This window comes from Sinocyclocheilus rhinocerous, unplaced genomic scaffold (genome assembly GCF_001515625.1).
Source record: "Sinocyclocheilus rhinocerous isolate Xijiao unplaced genomic scaffold, SAMN03320098_v1.1 scaffold1588, whole genome shotgun sequence".
NCBI lineage: Eukaryota > Metazoa > Chordata > Actinopteri > Cypriniformes > Cyprinidae > Sinocyclocheilus > Sinocyclocheilus rhinocerous.
In genome coordinates, this window is record NW_015648510.1 from 187,872 (window position 1) to 208,618 (window position 20,747).

Consider the following 20,747-nt stretch of genomic DNA (forward strand, 5'->3'; position numbering starts at 1 on the left):
CAGGTATCATGCGACCAAAACTTTGTTATTAAACCTTTTTGATACTTTTTGATCAAAACTTTTTCCTTGAGTTTTGATCTTTGTGGTCTTTGTCTCCTACGCATCTATCAATTGCCATCAGGTGTGCGGAGATTGATTGTTCATAGACTACATATCTGAATCTACAGTAAATTTAGTCGGCTAAAATCTAATGGGTTTAGTTACAGTGCATTTATAAAGCATTTCTCTAAAATTTCCAAACTCATTATATAGGTTTGATATTAAGGTTTTATTATGATAGACACTTTTTTAACTGCGGTGACACACAACATGCCTTTATGTTAAAATTAAATAAAACCACTTCTCATAAAGAACAAAAACATGGTCTTCTTTTTAATGAAATACCAATGGTTATACAGGCTATGCATTCTTTATAGCAACTTGTTTACCATATTCTTCATTCTTTCAAGCAGACATATTTATTTCTATAAATAAATTTAGATTAATCTTTAGGGCTACTAAAGTTTTTCAATCAAGAGTCTTTCTTTTGTTGCTTGATTAACATCAATGACTCGGACAATAGCAACTAAATTAGGCTGCTGTCCCTTTAAAACCGAATGCACAGCTGCAATGGATGCAATGTACTGATACACGTTCTCCCTACTGTTTACGTTCATTTAAGACGTAATCAACTGTGTTTACGTGAATACTCGTCAAAACGGACAATTCGACATCATTTTGTGTGTAATTCTCCGTTCATGTTACACGAAAGAGTACTCGCACGCTGTGAGACGCGCTTTCTGTGTGTGTATGCCTCAGTGTCTGCGCTCAGAAAACTGGACCGATTAGAGTTCTCTCTTGCGTCGTCAGATTTATCCATATGTCTGCTCTTCTCTTACTCCAACATATTGACATTGTTGAACGTTTTATGTGACGTGCAGCAAGTGTATATTAGCTTATGTCCCGTCGGTTACACATCTAACCTCCGAACCACGCAGCAGATTCGTTCTGAATGAATCTCTTCCAAAATCATCCCTCCCTAACATTTTCGTCTCGTTTTTATTCGTTGACGAAAATGTCAATAGATTTACGTCAAAGTTTTTGTCATTCAAATAGAGTTTTAGTTCGTTATCGTCTCGTTGTCGTCTGTGAAAAAAATGTCGTTGATGAAAATTATGACGAAAATTATTCATCAACGAAATTAACACTGCTTGTAACACCACAGCCAGGTCCCACAGAGGGACACGAGATCATACAGGAGGTCTCAGCCTCAGCGCACCGTGGAGTAAACGTGTCACCAGGGGGTGTCTGCCCACTGACTGGCCCCCAATAGGGGCGTGGTAGGCCGCAATGTCCACCACGTAGACCTTTAGGGTGGAGTGGGTCAACCCTGCGAAGAAACGGGCCTGCAGGAACTCCAGAACTGTACCAACCGGGCAGTTAACTGGGTCGAGTTGGCGGTCTCCGCACCAAGAAGTGAAAAGCTTCCACTTCAGGGCATACAGTTTCCTCATTGAGGGAGCTCTGGATTGGAGGATGGTCTCAACAACCTCGGTTGAGAGACCGGAAGCTATGAGTTGTGCCCCCTCAGAGGCCACACCCACAACTTCCACAGCTCTAGGCGGTGGTGAAAGATTGTACCCTCCACCTGTGAGAGGAGATCCCTCCTGATGGGAATCTCCCATGGAGAGCCGTCGAGGAGAGAAATGAGGTCCGAGAACCATACTCGGCCCGGCCAAAACGGGGCTACTAGCAGTAGACAGACCCCGTACCGGCGCACACTCTCTCCAGAACTCCCGGGAGCAGAGCGATCAGAAAGGCGTACAGACGAAACCTCGGCCACGTCTGTACCATGGCATCCAGCCCCAGTGGAGCTGGATAAGTCAGAGAGAACAGTGCGATGTCGTCTGAGTTGCAAAAAGGTCCACCTGAGCCAGGCCAAATACTCTCCATATCTGCTTCACCACCTCGGGGTGAAGCCTCCATTCCTCTGGGCTCGGCCCCTGCCTCGGCAGGATGTCTGCTCCCATATTGAGATGCCTAGGAATGTGAACTGCTCTCAGCGAGAGGAGTTTGCCCTGGGACCACACAAAGATCTGGTGCACCAGCCTGTACAAGGGGCACGAATGCAGACCTCCCTGGTGGTTGATGTAAGAGACCACTGCTGTGTTGTGCCAACACATGGCGATCTCTTAGGTCTGGGAGAAAGTGTTTCAATGCTAGAAACACGGCCAGCATCTCCAAGCAGTTGATGTGCCACGTGAGATGGCAACCGCTCCACAGACCGCGGTCCAAGCGGCCACTCATGACCACTCCCCAACCGGTGAGGGGCGCGTCTGTTGCTAGCGTTACACGGCGACAAGGAGCTCTCAGCACCAGGCCCTGAGACAAGAACCAAGGTTTCCTCCACATGTCTAAGGCACGAAGGCAGCGCCGCGTGACCTTTAGCATGCGAAGCGGGTTTCCCCTTGGGGAGAACCCCTTGGTCTTGAGCCACCTTGTAGGGGTCTCATGTAGAGCAGGCCAAAATGTATCACGTTGGACGCAGCTGCCATCAGACCCAGCAGTTTTTTAAACTGCTTGACAGTAAGTGACCAGCCTTCTCTCACTCTCGCGACTGCCGTGAGGATCGACTCGATCCGAGCAGAGGACAGACGTGACTGAATCGTGGTCAAATCCCACACCACGCCCAGATAAGTGGTTCTCTGTACTGGAGAAAGCACACTTTTCTTGCCGTTTAGTCTTAACCCCAAGTCTTTCATGTGGGCGAGATGCCGAATCACCACTCGCTCCGATTGAGCTAGTATCAACCAATCTTCGATATAGTTCAGTATGCGGATGCCCTGGAGTCGCAAAGGAGCCAGAGCAGCATCCACACACTTTGTGAAAGTGCGGGGTGAGAGTGCAATGCCGAAGGGAAGAACCCGATATTGGTACGCTTTGCCCCCAAAAGAAAACCTCAGGAACTTCCTGTGATGAGGAAGGATGGAGATGTGAAAGTATGCGTCTTTTAGATCGATCGTGACAAACCAATCCTCGGATCTGATCTGAGACACGACTTGTTTGAGTGTGAGCATCCTGAACTTCAGCCGCATGACTGAGTGGTTCAACTGACGCAGATTTAAAATAGGACGCAACCCTCCATCCTTCTTCGGAACTATGAAGTACCGGCTGTAGAACCCGGAATCCGTTTCGTGAGGAGGGACCACCTCGATGGCCTCCTTCCTCAAGAGAGTGTTTATTTCTTGTTCCATAACTAGAGACTGCTCGGGGTCCCACCAGAGTGGGAATGACCCCGTTGAAACGAGGTGGTGGCCTAGTCCGCAGAAAGCGTTCATCTAACTTGCTCTTCTGTGGTTCTGCTTGTTTTTCGGCTGGCCAGTCGGTATTTAATTTGGCCGCAGTGCGAGTAACCACCTTCAACAGTTCCTCATACTGGGGCGATTGAGGGGGCCCTCGAGAGCCGACTCTGCGTGCTTCGCTCCCAAGCAGACCACACACAGACTGTGTGTATCCTCGCTTGTAATGTAACGCGGGCAGGGAGAAACACACAGCCTATAACGCGATCTGCTCTCGCCCTTCAAGTGTTTTGTCTTTGCCTCGGCTTTAGACATAATGGAGCTTATAATGGGACAAACAACACCAAATAAGACTCACAACAGATAGTATGACTGACACACACACAGAGCGCTTGCTGAATGACAGAAAGCTGACGCCGGTTACACTGCACGTGCTTTTAAGCTTCCTGGTCACTACGTCACCCCGCCCGTGACGTCTCGCCCATCCATTGAACTGATTACACACGTGATTCAGAGCATGGTCATGGTGAAGGTGTTCCCATAGCGTTTCGACGCAGCTCAAGTTCCTGAAGGGGAACTTGACAAATCAAATGTAGTTAATCAATGCAGCAGACTCTTGTTCAAAAAGACTGGCTGCTATAAAAGCAAAAGGTGCTTCAACAAAGTAAATGATACTTGACTGGTTGTGTGTATAACAGGGCCTAAAATTAATGCTCACCAAGTGCCAAATACGTGTAAATACTGGCGTTGGTGAGTATATGAAACTGCGGTTTTAGGCCTTGTGTGCAATTAATTAACAGTTTTTTCTTTCTCTTTTATTTTTTTCCTATTTAAAAGGTTTTTTGTTTGTTACATGAATTTTTTTTTTTGTTTGTTTCATTAATTAATTAATTTATTTTTTACCTCCCAATAATCTGCTTTTTTAACATGGGTTTGTAGACTTTTTTTCCAATCATATTTTTAGAGTAAAACTACCCATTGTACAACATATACTTTGTTAATATATCATTTACAGCCATACATAAATCATCTGAGGTTTTTGGTTACTATTCTCATATTCAATTTTAACTGACACATTTTTTTTTTGTGATGCCGTTATTAATTTTTGGACAGCAGCCACATAAAATCAAATCATATTAAATCTACTTACAGCTCACGATCAGACTAATTCATTTACACGGGAGGAAACTGCTCTAAGCAGTCACCAAAAAAATAGCACAGCTATTGAATGGTATTGCTGGCCTGTTGCCACACATCATGATAGAATTGATTGTCATATTGAGTGTGGCGGCAGTAGTTTTGCCATGACCAAATCAATGTGATTCATGAGTCTTTCCGGTTATGGCTCTGGCACACATTCCTTCATGTGCTCTCTATAAATGGAGCTGTACTCCACTGTCTGTAATTCTTTCATATCAGCATCCTATTCATTTACACAGTCTATAAACAGAGACATTATCACAGCAGATTGAAAGAGGAGATCAATTTATCATGAATGAAGCAAAAGGTTATGAACCCCATGACAGCCTGAGCACACAAATATAATGTGAAATTATGAAAAGAAGAAAAAAAAAAACCTTGGGCTAGTGCATTCAGAAAGTACATTTGTAAGATTTTGCTATAAGACAAGCATCACTCTTAGTATTTCTCATACTTACGGTCAGTGATTTGAACAAAGCCCTAGAATTTCAGGGGCCAATCGCATGTGAGGGTGAAAGATTTCCCCATGCAAATGTTTCGCTAATGCATCAACTCAAACAGAGGTCCCTGACTCAAATGTTTTGTTATGTATCATTATTATTATTATTGTTATTTATTTATTAAATTTTTTATGAAAGAAATACATAAATGAAAAAAAAATCCAAAAAATATTAAATGTCATGGATGAATATTTACTGAGTAATCCACTATTTTGTAGAGGGGGAGTAAAAATGACTTTAGAAATTACTTTTTATTTAGTAACTATTTAGGTCTTTCAGTAAAATCTGCTTAGCAATATTTGTCGCATTAAATGCCAGTGGTGACAGTTTTTTTTCCCTGCATGCCTACAAGAAGTATTAACGATATATTAATGTCTTATTATATATTTCAGTATCTTCATTTTTAAGGCCCTGTATGATCTATTTTCAGGGATTTCAATGTGTTTGTTTCTTTGAATAAATTGTTACATTGTACACATTTTCAGTGGTCAAAAACCAAATGTTGGCCAATTTTGCATTTAGCTGATACTTTTTCTTCCTTTAATGTCCCCGTTTAATCCACATTAAAGATGTTTTGGCTTTTAGTATAAATATGTTAGCCTTATAGGGGTCAAACTTTTGACATATGAGAGGTCCTTGAGAACTCAAAACTTCCTTCTTAGCTTATATTGAATCCAGTCTGCCAAAATTACAGCTTTTGGAATGTTCTACTCTATGATGTAATTGTGGACAAGCACCGCCTCCGCAGAAGAAGATCAACACCTGCTTCTACACTGCTGCCTGTGTAGCCCCACCCACTGATTCGCGCATGTAGTGTCTATACAGAAACCAAACGATAAAGATGATCCGAAGACAACAAGACACTGTGCAGTGCCAAGCTGTGTCTTTGCATTGCCTTCCTTCTGATCCCAACATTAGGAAAGAGTGGATGAACTTTATTTTTAATGAAGTTCCAGACCACATCAGTAAGAACTTGGTCCTTTGTTCACTTTATTTTACTGCGGATTTGTTTACAAACAAGACACAATTTGATGCAGGATTTTCAGAAAGATTGAAACTGAAAGATGATGCTGTGCCGAGTCTGCCGACTATACTGGATCCGACAGCAATGTCGCAACACACAAGTGTAAGTAACTGTTTTTATTACGTGGTCACTATTGCTTTGTCTGTTAAACAGATCGTTTGATATGAGTATTTATGCGTTTTAGACCTAAATCACATCAGCGTCCATCTATGAAGGATGTAGGCTGTCAAACACACAACTATTAGCCAATCATAGCAGGGGCGTTTACTTCTGAGTCACCATCATTCCGTAGCAGTGAATGAAGAGGTATCATATCGATCACAAGTGCAGTATGGAGTACCTCAAGGCTCAGTACTAGGGCCGTTACTTTTCACGCTTTAAATGTTACCCTTGGGAGATATCATCAGGAAACACGGTGTTAGCTTTCACTGTTATGCTGATGATACTCAGCTCTATATTTCTTCACGGCCCGGCGAAACATATCAATTTGAAAAACTAATAGAATGCATAATCGATATAATAAACTGGATGACGAGTAATTTCTTACTGCTAAATTCTGAAAAAAAAACAGAGGTGTTAATTATCGGACCTAAAACCTCCGAATGTAATAACCTAGAACACTGTCTAACACTCGATGGCTGCTCTGTCAATTTTTCGTCATCAGTTTGGAAGCTAGGTGTGCTATTTGATAGCAATCTTTCCTTTGAAAGCCACGTTTCTAGCATTTGCGACCTATGCTCTCAATTTCAAATGCAGAAACGTTAATTCATGCGTTCATGACCTCAAGGTTAGATTATTGTAATGCTTTACTGAGTGGTTGTTCGCTAATTACTTATAAACCCCTGAATGGTTTAGCACCTCAGTACTTGAGCGAGCTCTTATTGCATTATAGTCCTTCATGTCCGCTGCGTTCTCAAAACTTTCTCAATCAGGTTCTCAAGTTCTCAAAGCAATTTGATAATACCTAGAATATCAAAATCAACTGCGGGCAGCAGATCCTTTTCCTATTTAGCGCCCAAACTCTGGAATAATCTACTTAACATTGTTTGGGAGGCAGACACACTCTGTCAGTTTAAATCTAGATTAAAGACCCATCTCTTTAACCTGGTTTACACATAACACACTAATACATTTCTAATACTCAAATCCTTTAAAGGATTGTTAGGCTACATTAATTAGGTCAACTAGAACCGGGAACACTTCCCATAACACCCAATGTACTTGTTACATCATAAAAAGAATGGCATTTACGCTAATATTAGTCTTTTTCTTTCTTATTCTGAGGTCACTGTAGCCACCAGATCCAGATGGTATCCAGTCCAGATGGTGGATCAGCACCTAGAGATGACCTCTACAGCCCTGAATGTCAGCGGAGACCAGGACAACTAGATGAGCCCCAGAGACAGATCCCCAGTGAAGACCTCGTCACTTAGACGGCCATCGGGACATGACCACAGGAACCAGATGAGTCCTCTGCACAATCTGACTTTGCTGCAGTATGGAACAACCTGCTGGTTCGTCTGGCCAGAGGAGATCTGCCCCCCGGTTGAGCCTGGTTTCTCCCAAGTTTTTTTCTCCATTCTATCACCGATGGAGTTTTGGTTCCTTGCCGTTGACGCCTCTGGTTTGCTTAGTTGGGGACACTTAATTTCCAGCGATATCGTCAACTTAATTGCACAGATAGCCTACTATTTAAACTAAACTGAGCTGGACGATGACATCACTGAATTCAATGATGAACTGCCTTTATCTGAAAATTGAGTGTTTACTATTGTCCTTTTGCATTATTGACACACTATTTTCCTATTTGATACTGTAAAGCTGCTTTGACACAGTCTGTACTGTTAAAAGCGCTATATAAATAAAGGTGACTTGATTTGACTTGACTCTACAACCTGCCACGCCAATTCAAATAGAGCGTTCTGATGAGGGGGGTTTAAAACAGGACAGAAAATAGCCTATTACTTCTAAATGATGATGTTTTTTGATGTAAAAAATCTCGATAACATTATACGTGGACCTCAGAGAACAGTACAAAATTTTAAAAAGGCAGTTCATGATGCTTTAAGGTTATCTATAAGCTAGTATGCTCCAAAACAATGACAAAATTCGCATTTAGAAGATATGAGCATTCAATATATAGGGTATAAGGAACAATATTCTTTCCATTGGGCCAAATATAGTCTGGTTTCGCATGTCACACAGTTAGCTCCGGTGCAGAGACATGATAGCACAGAGAGGATCATATGTGCAAGTCGGCATAGACCACAAAGCGTATTGGACCCATTTGAATTCTACACAGAATGCTTTATTTTAAAGCAATATGGAAGAGATTAGGAGGAGAAACGGTTAGACAGACAAAGCATTAGAAACAGCACTGACGAGTATAAGAGATAACACCGGTGCCATAAACCAGCATACACGCTTTTCAAACTACACATCCTCAGCATGATTATGATCACGGTTGTCAAATGTGGCTTTACTGAGCTGAATCGATGGCTCTGGCTGAGCTGTGAAATAAGCGAAATGCTACTGTCTTTTGTTTTTAAAAAAAAAAGGGTGGGACTGCTTGATATGTCCTGCCCTGTCTTCCTGTTTCAGTTGAAATGACATCAACACATTGCATAAAAGCTGTTTCAGTGGACCTTTAAGAAATGTCTGAAGAACAAATAATGTTAAACTAGAAATGTATTGTCTTTTCCTCTATCACAACATAAACATACCAAAAAAAAAAAAAAAGTTAAGGCCCCTAAGTTTAAGACTTAGAGTTTAAGACTAAGTTTAAGACTTCTTGAGTTATAGGCATACAAACTTTGGAGAAAAAAATTAATAAAATAAAACACGTTTTCCTGTTTTTGAAATGATATCTTAATATCCTATTATTATACAATAGTTCTTAACCAAATTTTCTTTTGGTATCTTCATTTTTTAAGGCCCTATACAATCTATTTTCAGAGATATAGGGATTTCACCGTTAACATACAATGCAACAAATATTGCAAGTCAACTGATTTTACTAATAGACCTACCAATCAGTGTAAAAACACCATATTGACACTGCCTTCTTTCTGAAGTCATTTTTATCCCTCTGTAATTTGGCTCCAAATCTCAGGTGAAAACTGTGAAAACCCCCTCTACAAAATAGTGGATTACTCTGTAAATATTCATCCATTACATTTTATATTTTGGCTTTCATCGCTATTTATGTTTGTCTTTTTAACATTAACAAAATCAGAAATTTGAGCCAGGGAAATTTCCGAAATTTTGTTGATTTTTACACATAATTACCCAAATGAGACCACATCTTGAGGCAACCATCGTAAACACCCTATCGTGTTATTGTGAGGGCAAGTTTTGCAAGACCCACTCACATCTACTTTGATCTACTTTTAAAAAAACACTTTTTCCTGCTTCTTTGAAACCTGAGAAATTCTTCCTACATGCGTCCTTTATGAATTAGCAAACTCAATCTGTGCTTCTACTTTTAGAGCAGAATTTCATAATGAAGCATAGTTTCTTCATAACATCCCTACCGTGATTCTTGTAAGGAATATCAAGCCTGCAGTGGCACAAGGTTATAAACGATGGCTCTCTTTAATGCCACTTCCTCTGAGCCTCTCTCGGCCTCGTTTCCTCATTAGTACCGCAGCCTATCGAAACCATAAATCCCTGTCATACAACGAGTGAGTTCAACGGATATTTCATCTCACACTAAATCTTTTTTTCTTTAACACAACCTACAGAGAGACATAAATGGAAGGAAAAGTAATTACTTAACAAAATCAAAAATTTGAGCCAGGGAAATTTCCGAAATTTTGTTGATTTTTACACATAATTACCCAAATGAGACCACATCTTGAGGCAACCATCATAAACACCCTATCGTGTTATTGTGAGGGCAAGTTTTGCAAGACCCACTCACATCTACTTTGATCTACTTTTAAAAAAACACCTTTTCCTGCTTCTTTGAAACCTGAGAAATTCTTCCTACATGCGTCCTTTATGAATTAACAAACTCAATCTGTGCTTCTACTTTTAGAGCAGAATTTCATAAGGAAGCATAGTTTCTTCATAACATCCCTACCGTGATTCTTGTAAGGAATATCAAGCCTGCAGTGGCACAAGGTTATAAACGATGGCTCTCTTTAATGCCACTTCCTCTGAGCCTCTCTCGGCCTCGTTTCCTCATTAGTACCGCAGCCTATCGAAACCATAAATCCCTGTCATACAACGAGTGAGTTCAACGGATATTTCATCTCACACTAAATCTTTTTTTCTTTAACACAACCTACAGAGAGACATAAATGGAAGGAAAAGTAATTACTCCACCGGTGGATGTATTTCTAAATATCAAACTTCAGAGGGGGTTCAAACGCACAGGCTCATCTGTTAAGTTCAGTGGCTTAAAAGTAGTAATAACAGCAGCGTATGATCAATGCAAAACCAGCAGGTGTGTGGCTCACCAAGAAAAGATCAATTCAAAGTGCCGCTGAAAATAGCACAGCTCTTAACCCCCGCTCTTTCGTGTGAGCGAGAACGACATCTCGATGTCGAACCGCCATGTGCTCTGATTGAGCTAATATCAACCAATCGTCGATGTGGATGAGTCGTGAAAGTGTGGGGTGAGAGTGCAAGGCCAAAGAAAGAAGGTATTGGTAGACTTTTGCCCCCAAAATCAAACCTCTGGAACTTCCTATGATGAGGAAGGATGCCCTTCATCCTTCCTCGGAACGGTGAAGTACCGGCTGTAGGACCCGGACTCTGCTGCGCGAGGAGGGACCACCTCGATGGCCTCCATCCTCAGAGAGTGTCTACTTCTGTTCCATTACCAGAGCCTCCTCGGGGCCCACCAGGGTGGGAAAGGCCCCGTTGCTCCGACGCAGCTCGAGTTCCTGAAGAGGAACTATATTTTCATTTTTGGGTGTGCTATCCCTTTAACAGCTCCATTGGCTGCTATTCTAGAAAGTCGAGACATGTGTTTTAGTGAGATCCTGACAAAAATTTGAATTGGAAAAATCTCAGAGGTTGTTTGCTGTTATGAGAGACCACACAACTTTAGAGATGTCAGAAAGAAAGAAAAATCTTCATGGATTTAAGACTAACCTCTGACCAACCCTATGACAGATTGAAGAACACAGTGTGTCAATAGCCGGGTTTCCATCCTAAGTTGCGAATTTAACTTATGCGCAAAATTAAAATAATCGCATAAAACATTTGTGAATAAGCACCGTTTCCATCCAAAGAGTCTAAGAGAACAAAATTGTCACTTCCTGGTAAACTGGCACTATATATCGCTAAGACAATTAGGAGAAGTCACTGAATATAATAATTTTCATATATAATAAATTACTTGCACCTCAGAGCGAGCAGACGAAACAAAATAAATGCGATCATTGCTTTAGGAGGTGGATGCCTGCTGTTTGGGAACGTAGTTGTGTAACAGTTCTGGGAGGCAATAGAGAAATATTTTGATGACAGACTTTGCTCGGGCATTTCAAAATGACCATAACAACATTTCAGATGCTGTGGAACATGATCGGTCTGCTGGTTAGTCATGTTTTGTTGTCCCATAGCACAAAGTCACATGACTTTTTTGATGCACATGGAGGAATTGACTCTACTTACTTTGCTTTCCATCTCCCATTATTCGCATTAACCCTTTTTCGCACAAGTCAAAATCCACCTCAAGCGAGCGTAAAAACATTTTTGTGAATTAAGGGATTTTTATTAGAAATTTGGCGTTTCCATCACTCGTTTCTAATGCGATACTTCAAAATGCGCATAAAAACAGGGTGATGGAAACACAGCTAATGATGATCAAGATTTATCTCATTTTAAGTATTCTTTGATCATTGCTGTATTGCTGACTTTGACTTCTTCCATTGGAAGTGCTGAGACCACCGTCTTCAGTAAACTCTCTCAATTGATTGAAACTCAACTCCTGGTCATTGTTTATACTGGTCTCTCCAATGGCTCCAGCTGTGTTTTTAATAATGTTTTGCATTTAAATACACTGCTTGAAGTTTCTATGCTTCTGGAAGGTTACCAAAGGACTGCACTCCTGTAGATCACACTTTACAGTATGATGCTAGAAGGTCATGGGTTATGCATGAACGCTACACATCAAAGCTTAATACTGAGGGTTAGAATTTGCACTGACCCTAAGTATGATTGATGCTTGTCTTACACAGTGGGATGTTTTAGCATCCACAGTCAAACCAAAACTAAACCTTCAACCACAATGGCTAAATGCATATGCAGTACCGGATTACACATTCCGGAAGTCTTTGCTAATGATATTCTTGGTCTGATGAAGTCGGAAATCTCTGGTTTGGCTTAAACAGGTTCAGTGACATGTGGGCTGCAGTTTCAGTGTCAGACATCCAAGATAATGAGAGTGAATTACAGCTTTTTTGCATACGAGGGGCCCTCTGCTACGAAGCCGCTATATCACATTACATTAAAACTGATTGCAATGCAGTTTTGAGCAGTGGTGTATAAAGTACCTGAAAGCCATACTCAAGTAAAAGTACAGATATCTTACCAGAAAATGACATTGGTAGAAGTTGAAGTCACCGTTTAGAATATTACTTGAGTAAAAGTCTTAAAGAATGTGATATTTATTGTACTTAAGTATGAAAAGTATTTTTTTCATCTTAAACGTACTTAAGTATTGAAAGTAAAAGTACAAGTAAATGCAAAATGGAAAAGAAGCAAACAAATATATATATATAAAAAAATGTTCATACACAGCTTGAGTAGCAAGATTGTGTTCAGTTTTAACTCTTTCATCCATTTTGTATTTTTGGGTAAGAATAAGAAGCACTTCATCCGGTACTTAAGTGTCTTTCATTCCAACATAAGAAAACATTTCTGGAATATGAAATAGCATTTAAATGTATTTACACAGTTTAATGTATCTCAGAGGGGACATGGATGCATTTAAACTGCAGTTACAGATGCATAAATAGGCCTAATGTTTTGTTTTTAACATAAAACGTTGAATACTGATATTTGAAATAATTTAAAACATGAAAAAAATTGTCGAAATTTGAAATTAAAACCGCCAGTAGGTGACAGCAAGTGACTGTTAATGAGTGAGACATTGAGATTCAACCGATTCATTCGAACGACTGATTCATTCAGAAACAAAGCATTTGACTGTGTTCATGCTGATAACTGCAGAAAAACGGTACTCTTTGTGTCATATAGATTAAGTTAACTATATTCAATTATATAAATATAAAAAGCATATAGAAACATTCTGTATACAATTCTGTATACAATGTAGTGCCATCTACAATTTAGAATGCCTGGAATTTTGAGTTTTAATAGACTAATAAATCAACATGCGTGCACTCTGTGTGTGATTTGGTGATATAGCCTACTTGATAATGTCAGATCGCACATCATTACAACAACACTTACCATATTATCGCAGAAGATATACTGTATATCGCACACCCCAGACTCGACTTGAGTGGAAAATGAAATCATCTTGTTTGCACATTAGCAAAGGTGTTTTAGGAGTCTAACGTGCAAGCGCCAGACCACTGAATCGTCAAACCTGCTTTCCTGCAGTTTGTGTTCTTCTGACTTCTGACTATTTTGTAGCAAGTAACGAATATGCACATTGCACTACTGGTTTTGAGCTCTATTTATAGTCAGCGTCACCATCAACAGACCTGTGTTACGAGGGGTGGATGAAAGCTATTATGACAGAGAGGTCACAATTCAATTGCATAATATAGTGAAGATGCTGTGTCGCTATGTGCGGTATGCTCGACTGTGTCTCGCACATGCACACTGTGCAGTGTCCATCAGGAGGCTAAGCACACAAAGAGCTTTCTCAATTATTCAGTGCACCCTGTGCAATCTATTACATCACATCCATTATGAAGGAGCCAGACCTTAAAAATCTATTCTCTTTATAACTGCAATCCTCCAAGCATCAGGTTAACAGCATTAAGACAAAGCAAAATCATTCACTGTTGAGCCAGAAGGTCAAAGATATATATAAAAATGTCACGTGTCATATAATGTAATTTCTATTGAAACGTGTCATGTATATTTGTAATTATATGTTTGGAATTTAGTGTGTTTAAAATACTGAATATCAAATAGCACACTACAGTTAACATGTGCTTTAGTATGTTAGTCAACACATCAAAATACATGTATACTTCTTTAAAGCTTAACAAAATATTATCAAAACATAGTGATTTAAAATGTAATTTGTTTTTAATTTGACATTACTACTAAGTACAGGGTCAGAAAGCTCTCGAATTTCATCAAAAATATCTTAATTTGTGTTCCAAAGATGAACGAAGGTCTTATGGTTTTGGAAAGACATGAGGGTGAGTAATGACAGAATTTATCCCAGAATTATCCCTTTAAGTGTAAAAAAAAACACTGTCATGAAAGTTTAAACTTTTTAAACTTAAGTGGCCTTTTATTTTATTATAATATCTATATTATACTTTTAAGATTTGAAATACACAAGTACTCATTCAGCAGAATCAAGTGCATCTTTTTTCACAAAGGCTGCCACATGAACTTTTCCTTTAATGTTATATTCTAATTATATTTTTAGTCCACTGAAGTGTGACTGGTCTCCTGGAATGTATTAAATAAGACAAAACTTTGGTGTTTGCAATCATGACACTGAAGCAAAAGCTTGAAGTTGGACTCACCTCCATAGTGGTGAGGTTGCACCTGTGTGGCCAGGCATTTGCAAACCAGCCATCTGCAGAGCACTGATCAATATCCACATCCTGCAGGCTGACGTCCACTCGAACAACACCCCTATATGATATGATGGAGCACAAGAGAAAAAGAGAAATTAATCTATTGATAACTGCAAAAAGCTGAATTTTTCTTTAAACGCTTTAAGTAAAACACTGGCACTTTAAATATACACTTACAGTACTTCACACATGTACATTTAATGCTAAAAGTGTGCTAAAGGGATTCTTCAGTTTTGATTGCTAAGCAGAAAATTAATTGATTGACAAGTCTATTCAAATCCTAAATTGTATCTTTGTTCTACGTGACATAACAGCCAATGTGGATGTGTGTCTACACGGATCCATTAAGACTTCGCATTTTCCGTATTGATATTTTTTCCCAATAAACAACAAATCATCAATAAGATGATCAGCACTTATAAAGGGAAGAAAAGGATATCAAATCCTCCAGAACCTTACAGACATACAATGTGTAATAGTCTTCTCTTCATAGAGAGGCAGCATCCTGTATATATACACACACACACACACACACACATATATATATATATATATATATATATATAGCAATGGACTTATTCAGTACAGCCTGATAAAATATTTTTTTATGGCTTCATCATTTGGCTGAATGGAGTTTTGAGTTAAGAACTCAAAGAATGAAGTTGACTGACACTGAATGATCTTTAATGGCATCTCTCTTCAGCATGTTTATTTTTATTTCTCATCACAGCTGTCTGCACCAGCATTCTCACATCTGCTGTCAGTGTGCTGGAACATTAAGAACCGGCTTGTGCAACATCCCAGTCTCAGTTGAGAGAAATCACATTATGAAGCACAGATGCCCATGCGATCTAAAGGCCAGTTTACACCAATACGAACTTGGTTCGATTTGCGCATGCGATGTCTGTTCAGATGGGCTGAATACATATGCAAATCACTCTCAGGCAGTAGGTGCCACTTAAGAAAAAGCATAAATTAAGATACTGTGCCATGGCTTGATTCCTGTTGCAGCTTTAATTGTGTACCGGAATGGGACTGGCTATTATACTCTGATGCTGGATGACAAAAAAACTTCATATAATTCATACACTAATGCATACAATAAGTGCATGGTATTTAATTTGGGACACTAAATTCATGAACATGTACTGTAAATAGGCTACATTATAAATGGAACAGGGTCTGAATAAGAAACAAGAGCTTTTACTAATAAGCAACCACCAGCACAATATTGTGGTTTGCAAAGGCACCACTCACGATTTCTTCAGAAAATTATCTAATTTCTCAGCAATAAATCATATATGTAATCCAAAGTCTCTCAGAGACTGCCAATTTCTCTGTTATAGAACAACAAATAATTTTCAATATTTTCCAAATACAGCTGCTTTATGAATTATCTTTATTGTACGATGCCTTGCAAACCCTTAGTGAGACAGATAACTAAACTCTTTCATTGTATAAATTCCTTTTTTTTTCTGTTTATAATTATATGAATTTAAGATAAATGATTTGCTGTCTTGGTGGAACAAATTACAGTCTGCTAATTGATGACCTCTGGACAAGGTTGTCGGTGTTTGGAACTGAGTCAAGGGGCAGGTAACATGTTTGTAAATTGAACATGTTGGATTTTATTATATTTTCATTTAATGACATTATTATACTTATATATTGCTTTTAACAAACACACATTTCCATGCTGATTGCTCACTGAAACCATTGTTGATGCTTTCAGGTAAAACTGAGCAATATTCCAATTGACCGGTAAATAATAACATATTAATATTACATTATTTTTTACCTCACTTTCTAACATATATTTTGTCTTTTGTTCATTCATTCAAAAATAAATATAATAAACCTTTTAAATCATTAACGATGTCAGATGCAGTCAGATGCAAGTATGTTTAATTTTTCACCTCAAAATACATTAATTGATGGACTGGAGTGGTGTGGATTACTTTTGGATTATTATGATGTTTCTATCAGCTGTTTGGACTCTCATTCTGACGGCACCCATTCACTGCAGAGGATCCATTAGGTGCAGTGACGCAATGCTAAATTTCTCGTAATCTGTTGCGGTGAAGAAACAAACTCATGTACATCTTGGATATCCTGAGGGTGAACTATTCCGATAACAATTTGATATGGAAGATACTACATATCAAATACTAAATCGAAATATGCATAAATATGATGATTTATATAACCAATTTCCTGAAACCATTTATGTAAATTCCATAAATTGTATCGATGCTGTGGTCTGTGGGGGTTAAGGAACTAAGTCGATGTGGATATATAGTATCAAAGGCATATGAGAATGATGCTAATAATCCTCTAGACTCCATCTTTCTCATGTACTGCAGGTGAAAAACATTATAAGCTATACTGCGGTGAACTCTGGTCCTGCAGGCATGCAAACATAGATCAGAAAACACTGAGGAGGAGGACTGCCCGAGGTAACACAGATCTCTCTGTTTCTCTCTGCGACTATATCAGTTTCCTGTCTTTTTCTCTTTCTTCCTCTCAGACAGACACAGAAGGTGCAGTCATGGAACAGTCTCTGCTTGCCTTAATTGAAGCCTTGGCCAAGCAAGTGTGCTAATTTTAGCTGCCGTGTTCATCAAGCGTCGGAGCGCCACATCCTTCATCTAAGGTCAAATAGGACCTATGGCTCTGTATTGCTGTTATTAACTCGCAAGACAGAAAGTGGATTGGTAACAGTGCCATCATTTTGCCTTGACGATGAAAGGTCTGATGATTATTGGGATTAGTATACATTGACTGTAATTACTGTGGCAGACTATGTGACATTGGATTGTATTTCAGTCTTCCCTGAGATTGAAATGAGATCTGGCCAGATCTGTTGAGATTTTTTTTTTGTATCTTAATCGACAATGTTCAACCAAGACATCTATATCTTGTTAAAATGCACAACATAATTGTCAACAATTTTCTCTGACTTCTCAGAGCACATTAGCTTGCTTGGCTAACACATTATAGAGTAAGAAGTAATACATAAAATGTTGTAATTTATTTTTTATACTTTACAAAAAGATAGAAAAATAAGACTCTTAATTATTTATTTACGCACTATATTTATTTTAATTTATTATTTTAATTATATATTATATATAAATTAGAAATTTTGACAACCCTGCAAATAGACATGAACATACAAATAAACACGACATAAACATCAAATCAAATAAATAAATAAATAGTTTTATGCTAATGTCTGCTTGCAATTTTTTATGCTGTTGAATGCTTATGCTACAGTACATACAGTATGGTAATCATTTTAGAAAATATCATGGTATACAGATTTACACAATGCAATTCAATACTGATTCATTTGTAAATATTTTAGGTAGGTCTGCATGCCAGTTTTTTCTTAAGGAAAAAAACAACTATTGCTGCACACCTAACAGGGAGACCCCTCATTTGGTACATTTCAATAACTTTTATATTCAAATGCTATTCATTTTTAGATATAATAGGCTAATCATTATCATGTATTTGCATCGTCTCAAAAAGAGTTGTATCCAAACATTTCAATTACACAGGTAATTTGCATAAAAACATGATATACTTAAACACACATAAAGAGTTAACCATAAATAAGCTCCCTCTAGTGTTTTTTTTTTTTTTTTTTTTACTGCTAACTAACAAACTATGAACACTGAATAACTTTCCTGAGGTAATGTTACTTTAAGTGGCATGTTCACAAGCTCTTATATTTACATAATTTCTGGGGCTGACGCACTGATTGACCAATTACATGAGAGATGGTGCATCCCTAATTGATACATTATATTTACCATAAATCAAGAAAAATAATATTTTATCTTTGCTTTTTCTCACATTACAGTGCAAAACAAATTTGTAGTTTTGTTTTGTTTCGCTTTTATTTTTAAAGTTTCTTTATGAATTTTGACATGCATACAATCTACGAAAATTACTTTTTGTGTATCATTAACAGTGCTCATAAAATCTACTATCTGTTATTACTCTTATATAAACAACAGTTTAACATAAGCAGTTACCAAAAGTGAGTTTGGCTTTTTCTTTTATGACTAGTTCCACAATGTTCTGGAATGTTCCAGAAAGCACTAGAATATTACAGAATGTCACAGAAACTTCTAGAATGTTCCCATCCTTGCTAAATATCTTTAAAAGAAGCATGCAAAAATAGTACGAAATCTGTAATAAACCAATGTTTCATAATTAATCATAGAACGTCATAGAAAATGTATCTGACCTAAATATTTAACAAAATATTAATGCTGCTACATGAAAATAAATAAAGTGTAATAATGATTAGCACCACAGAATTACATAAGAAATAAAAAAAGTTTTTAAAAAAATGTTGTTACTTGTGTTATCTTTGGTAAAGCTACATTTGATACTGATGAATTCATTTAACATTTGATTTGATTAAAAAGATGCATTTTGTGCATTTTTATTGCTTTATTGCTTACATGAGAAACCAATTTTAACCTGTATTTGTAGAAAAAGTGCACTTTTATCATAATGAATCATCTACTCCGTTACACAGCTGTCATTACAGTGGTTACAGTACAATTTTCTTCTTACAAACATTATTATAAGAAGCATTATTATTATTATTATTATTTATTAGTAGGCTATTGCTGGCATTGGCAAAGGTTAGTCAAACGGCTCTACTTAATCCAAGTTACATTATAATCCCGTAATGTCCTCAAATACTTTTTATTGTATAATCCTGTTTGTAGGAATGAAGCAAAATATCAGCGATCGGGCCAAATAAGATAAGACGTGTCCTCGCTGGATGGCACCCAGACGATGCAGTTAATTAGATCTGTGTTCTGAGGACTATTTTGGGCCCTGTATGTCCAAACAGCTGATCAGAGAGAACAGCAAAGCGACGACGTTGCATTCCATTTAAAGCTGGATGTCAGATATGATATCTCCTACTTTTGGATGTTTCATTGCTCCATGCTTTGAAAATACAAAATGTTAATGCTACACTGCAATTACTAACTGATTGAACCCAAATAACGTAGTTTTGGTGGTATAAATGAATGCATATGCATTAAGTCAGTGATAATTAATAATATTTCTGACTGAAATAAATCCAGGAAATTTAGACGTTAACATTTTCAGATGTTTGATTATCAACAAAGCAGTCTTCAAATTGTGAAGGCTAAAAGTTGCTATGCAAAGCTAGCATTATTATCAATCAACGATCATTTAATGTGGCCCTGCAAAACAATTATTTGGTTGCTGCAACCTACTTCTTTACTGCAACTGCTAAATTAATTTTTATGTAATAGTATATGACACTTTAGTTAAAATTCAAAAGATTTAATTTAATTAAAATTCATTCATTTTTACAACAGATGCAGTTAAGTTAGTGTCCGTGCTACAAAATCCAAAGTGATTGTATTTCAAATGCATTTTAACCTTTAAATCAAACTTTAACATGCTTAGTACTTATTACAACAAAATACTTTAAAAGAAACACTCAAGTATGAACTGAAAATGTTTTCCGATGCTTAATTGCAATTAAATGAAAACGTATTATAGTTCAAATTTATATTAAACGCAATTAGCTGAACTCTAGAGTGCTTTTCTGACCCACCTCAGTAGGACTAAGTATGAGTAATAAGAATAAGAATAAGTATAATAATTTTATACTTATATTGTCTCATGCAAGTACTGGCGAATAAACTGAAAAACTGTAAATATATCAAATAACACTACAGTTAAAGTGATAATCTATTACTTTGCATGTGCTTATGTTAGTCAAGACAGCAAAGTAAGTGTACTTTTAAACAAGTGAAAACAAGTGAAAAAAACTAAACAAACAAGTTACATGACATGTGGCCAAGTATGGTGACCCATACTCGGAATTAGTGCTCTGCATTTATCCCATCCAAAGTGCACACACACAGCAGTGAACACACACACACCGTGAACACACACCCGGAGCAGTGGGCAGCCATTTATGCTGTGGCGC

The 20,747-nt window shown here is 37.9% G+C and overlaps 1 protein-coding gene across 2 annotated transcripts in view; it reads right to left on the bottom strand.

The window, feature by feature from the left end:
* The window catches only part of gpr158a (G protein-coupled receptor 158a), an 89,675-nt gene that overhangs the window by 62,780 nt on the left and 6,148 nt on the right, over positions 1-20,747 (bottom strand). For both annotated transcript variants that reach the window (XM_016514384.1, XM_016514383.1), the window contains exon 2: positions 14,696-14,807. In XM_016514384.1, coding sequence (XP_016369870.1) covers positions 14,696-14,807 — 112 coding nt within the window. The remainder of the gene's footprint in view (positions 1-14,695; positions 14,808-20,747) is intronic.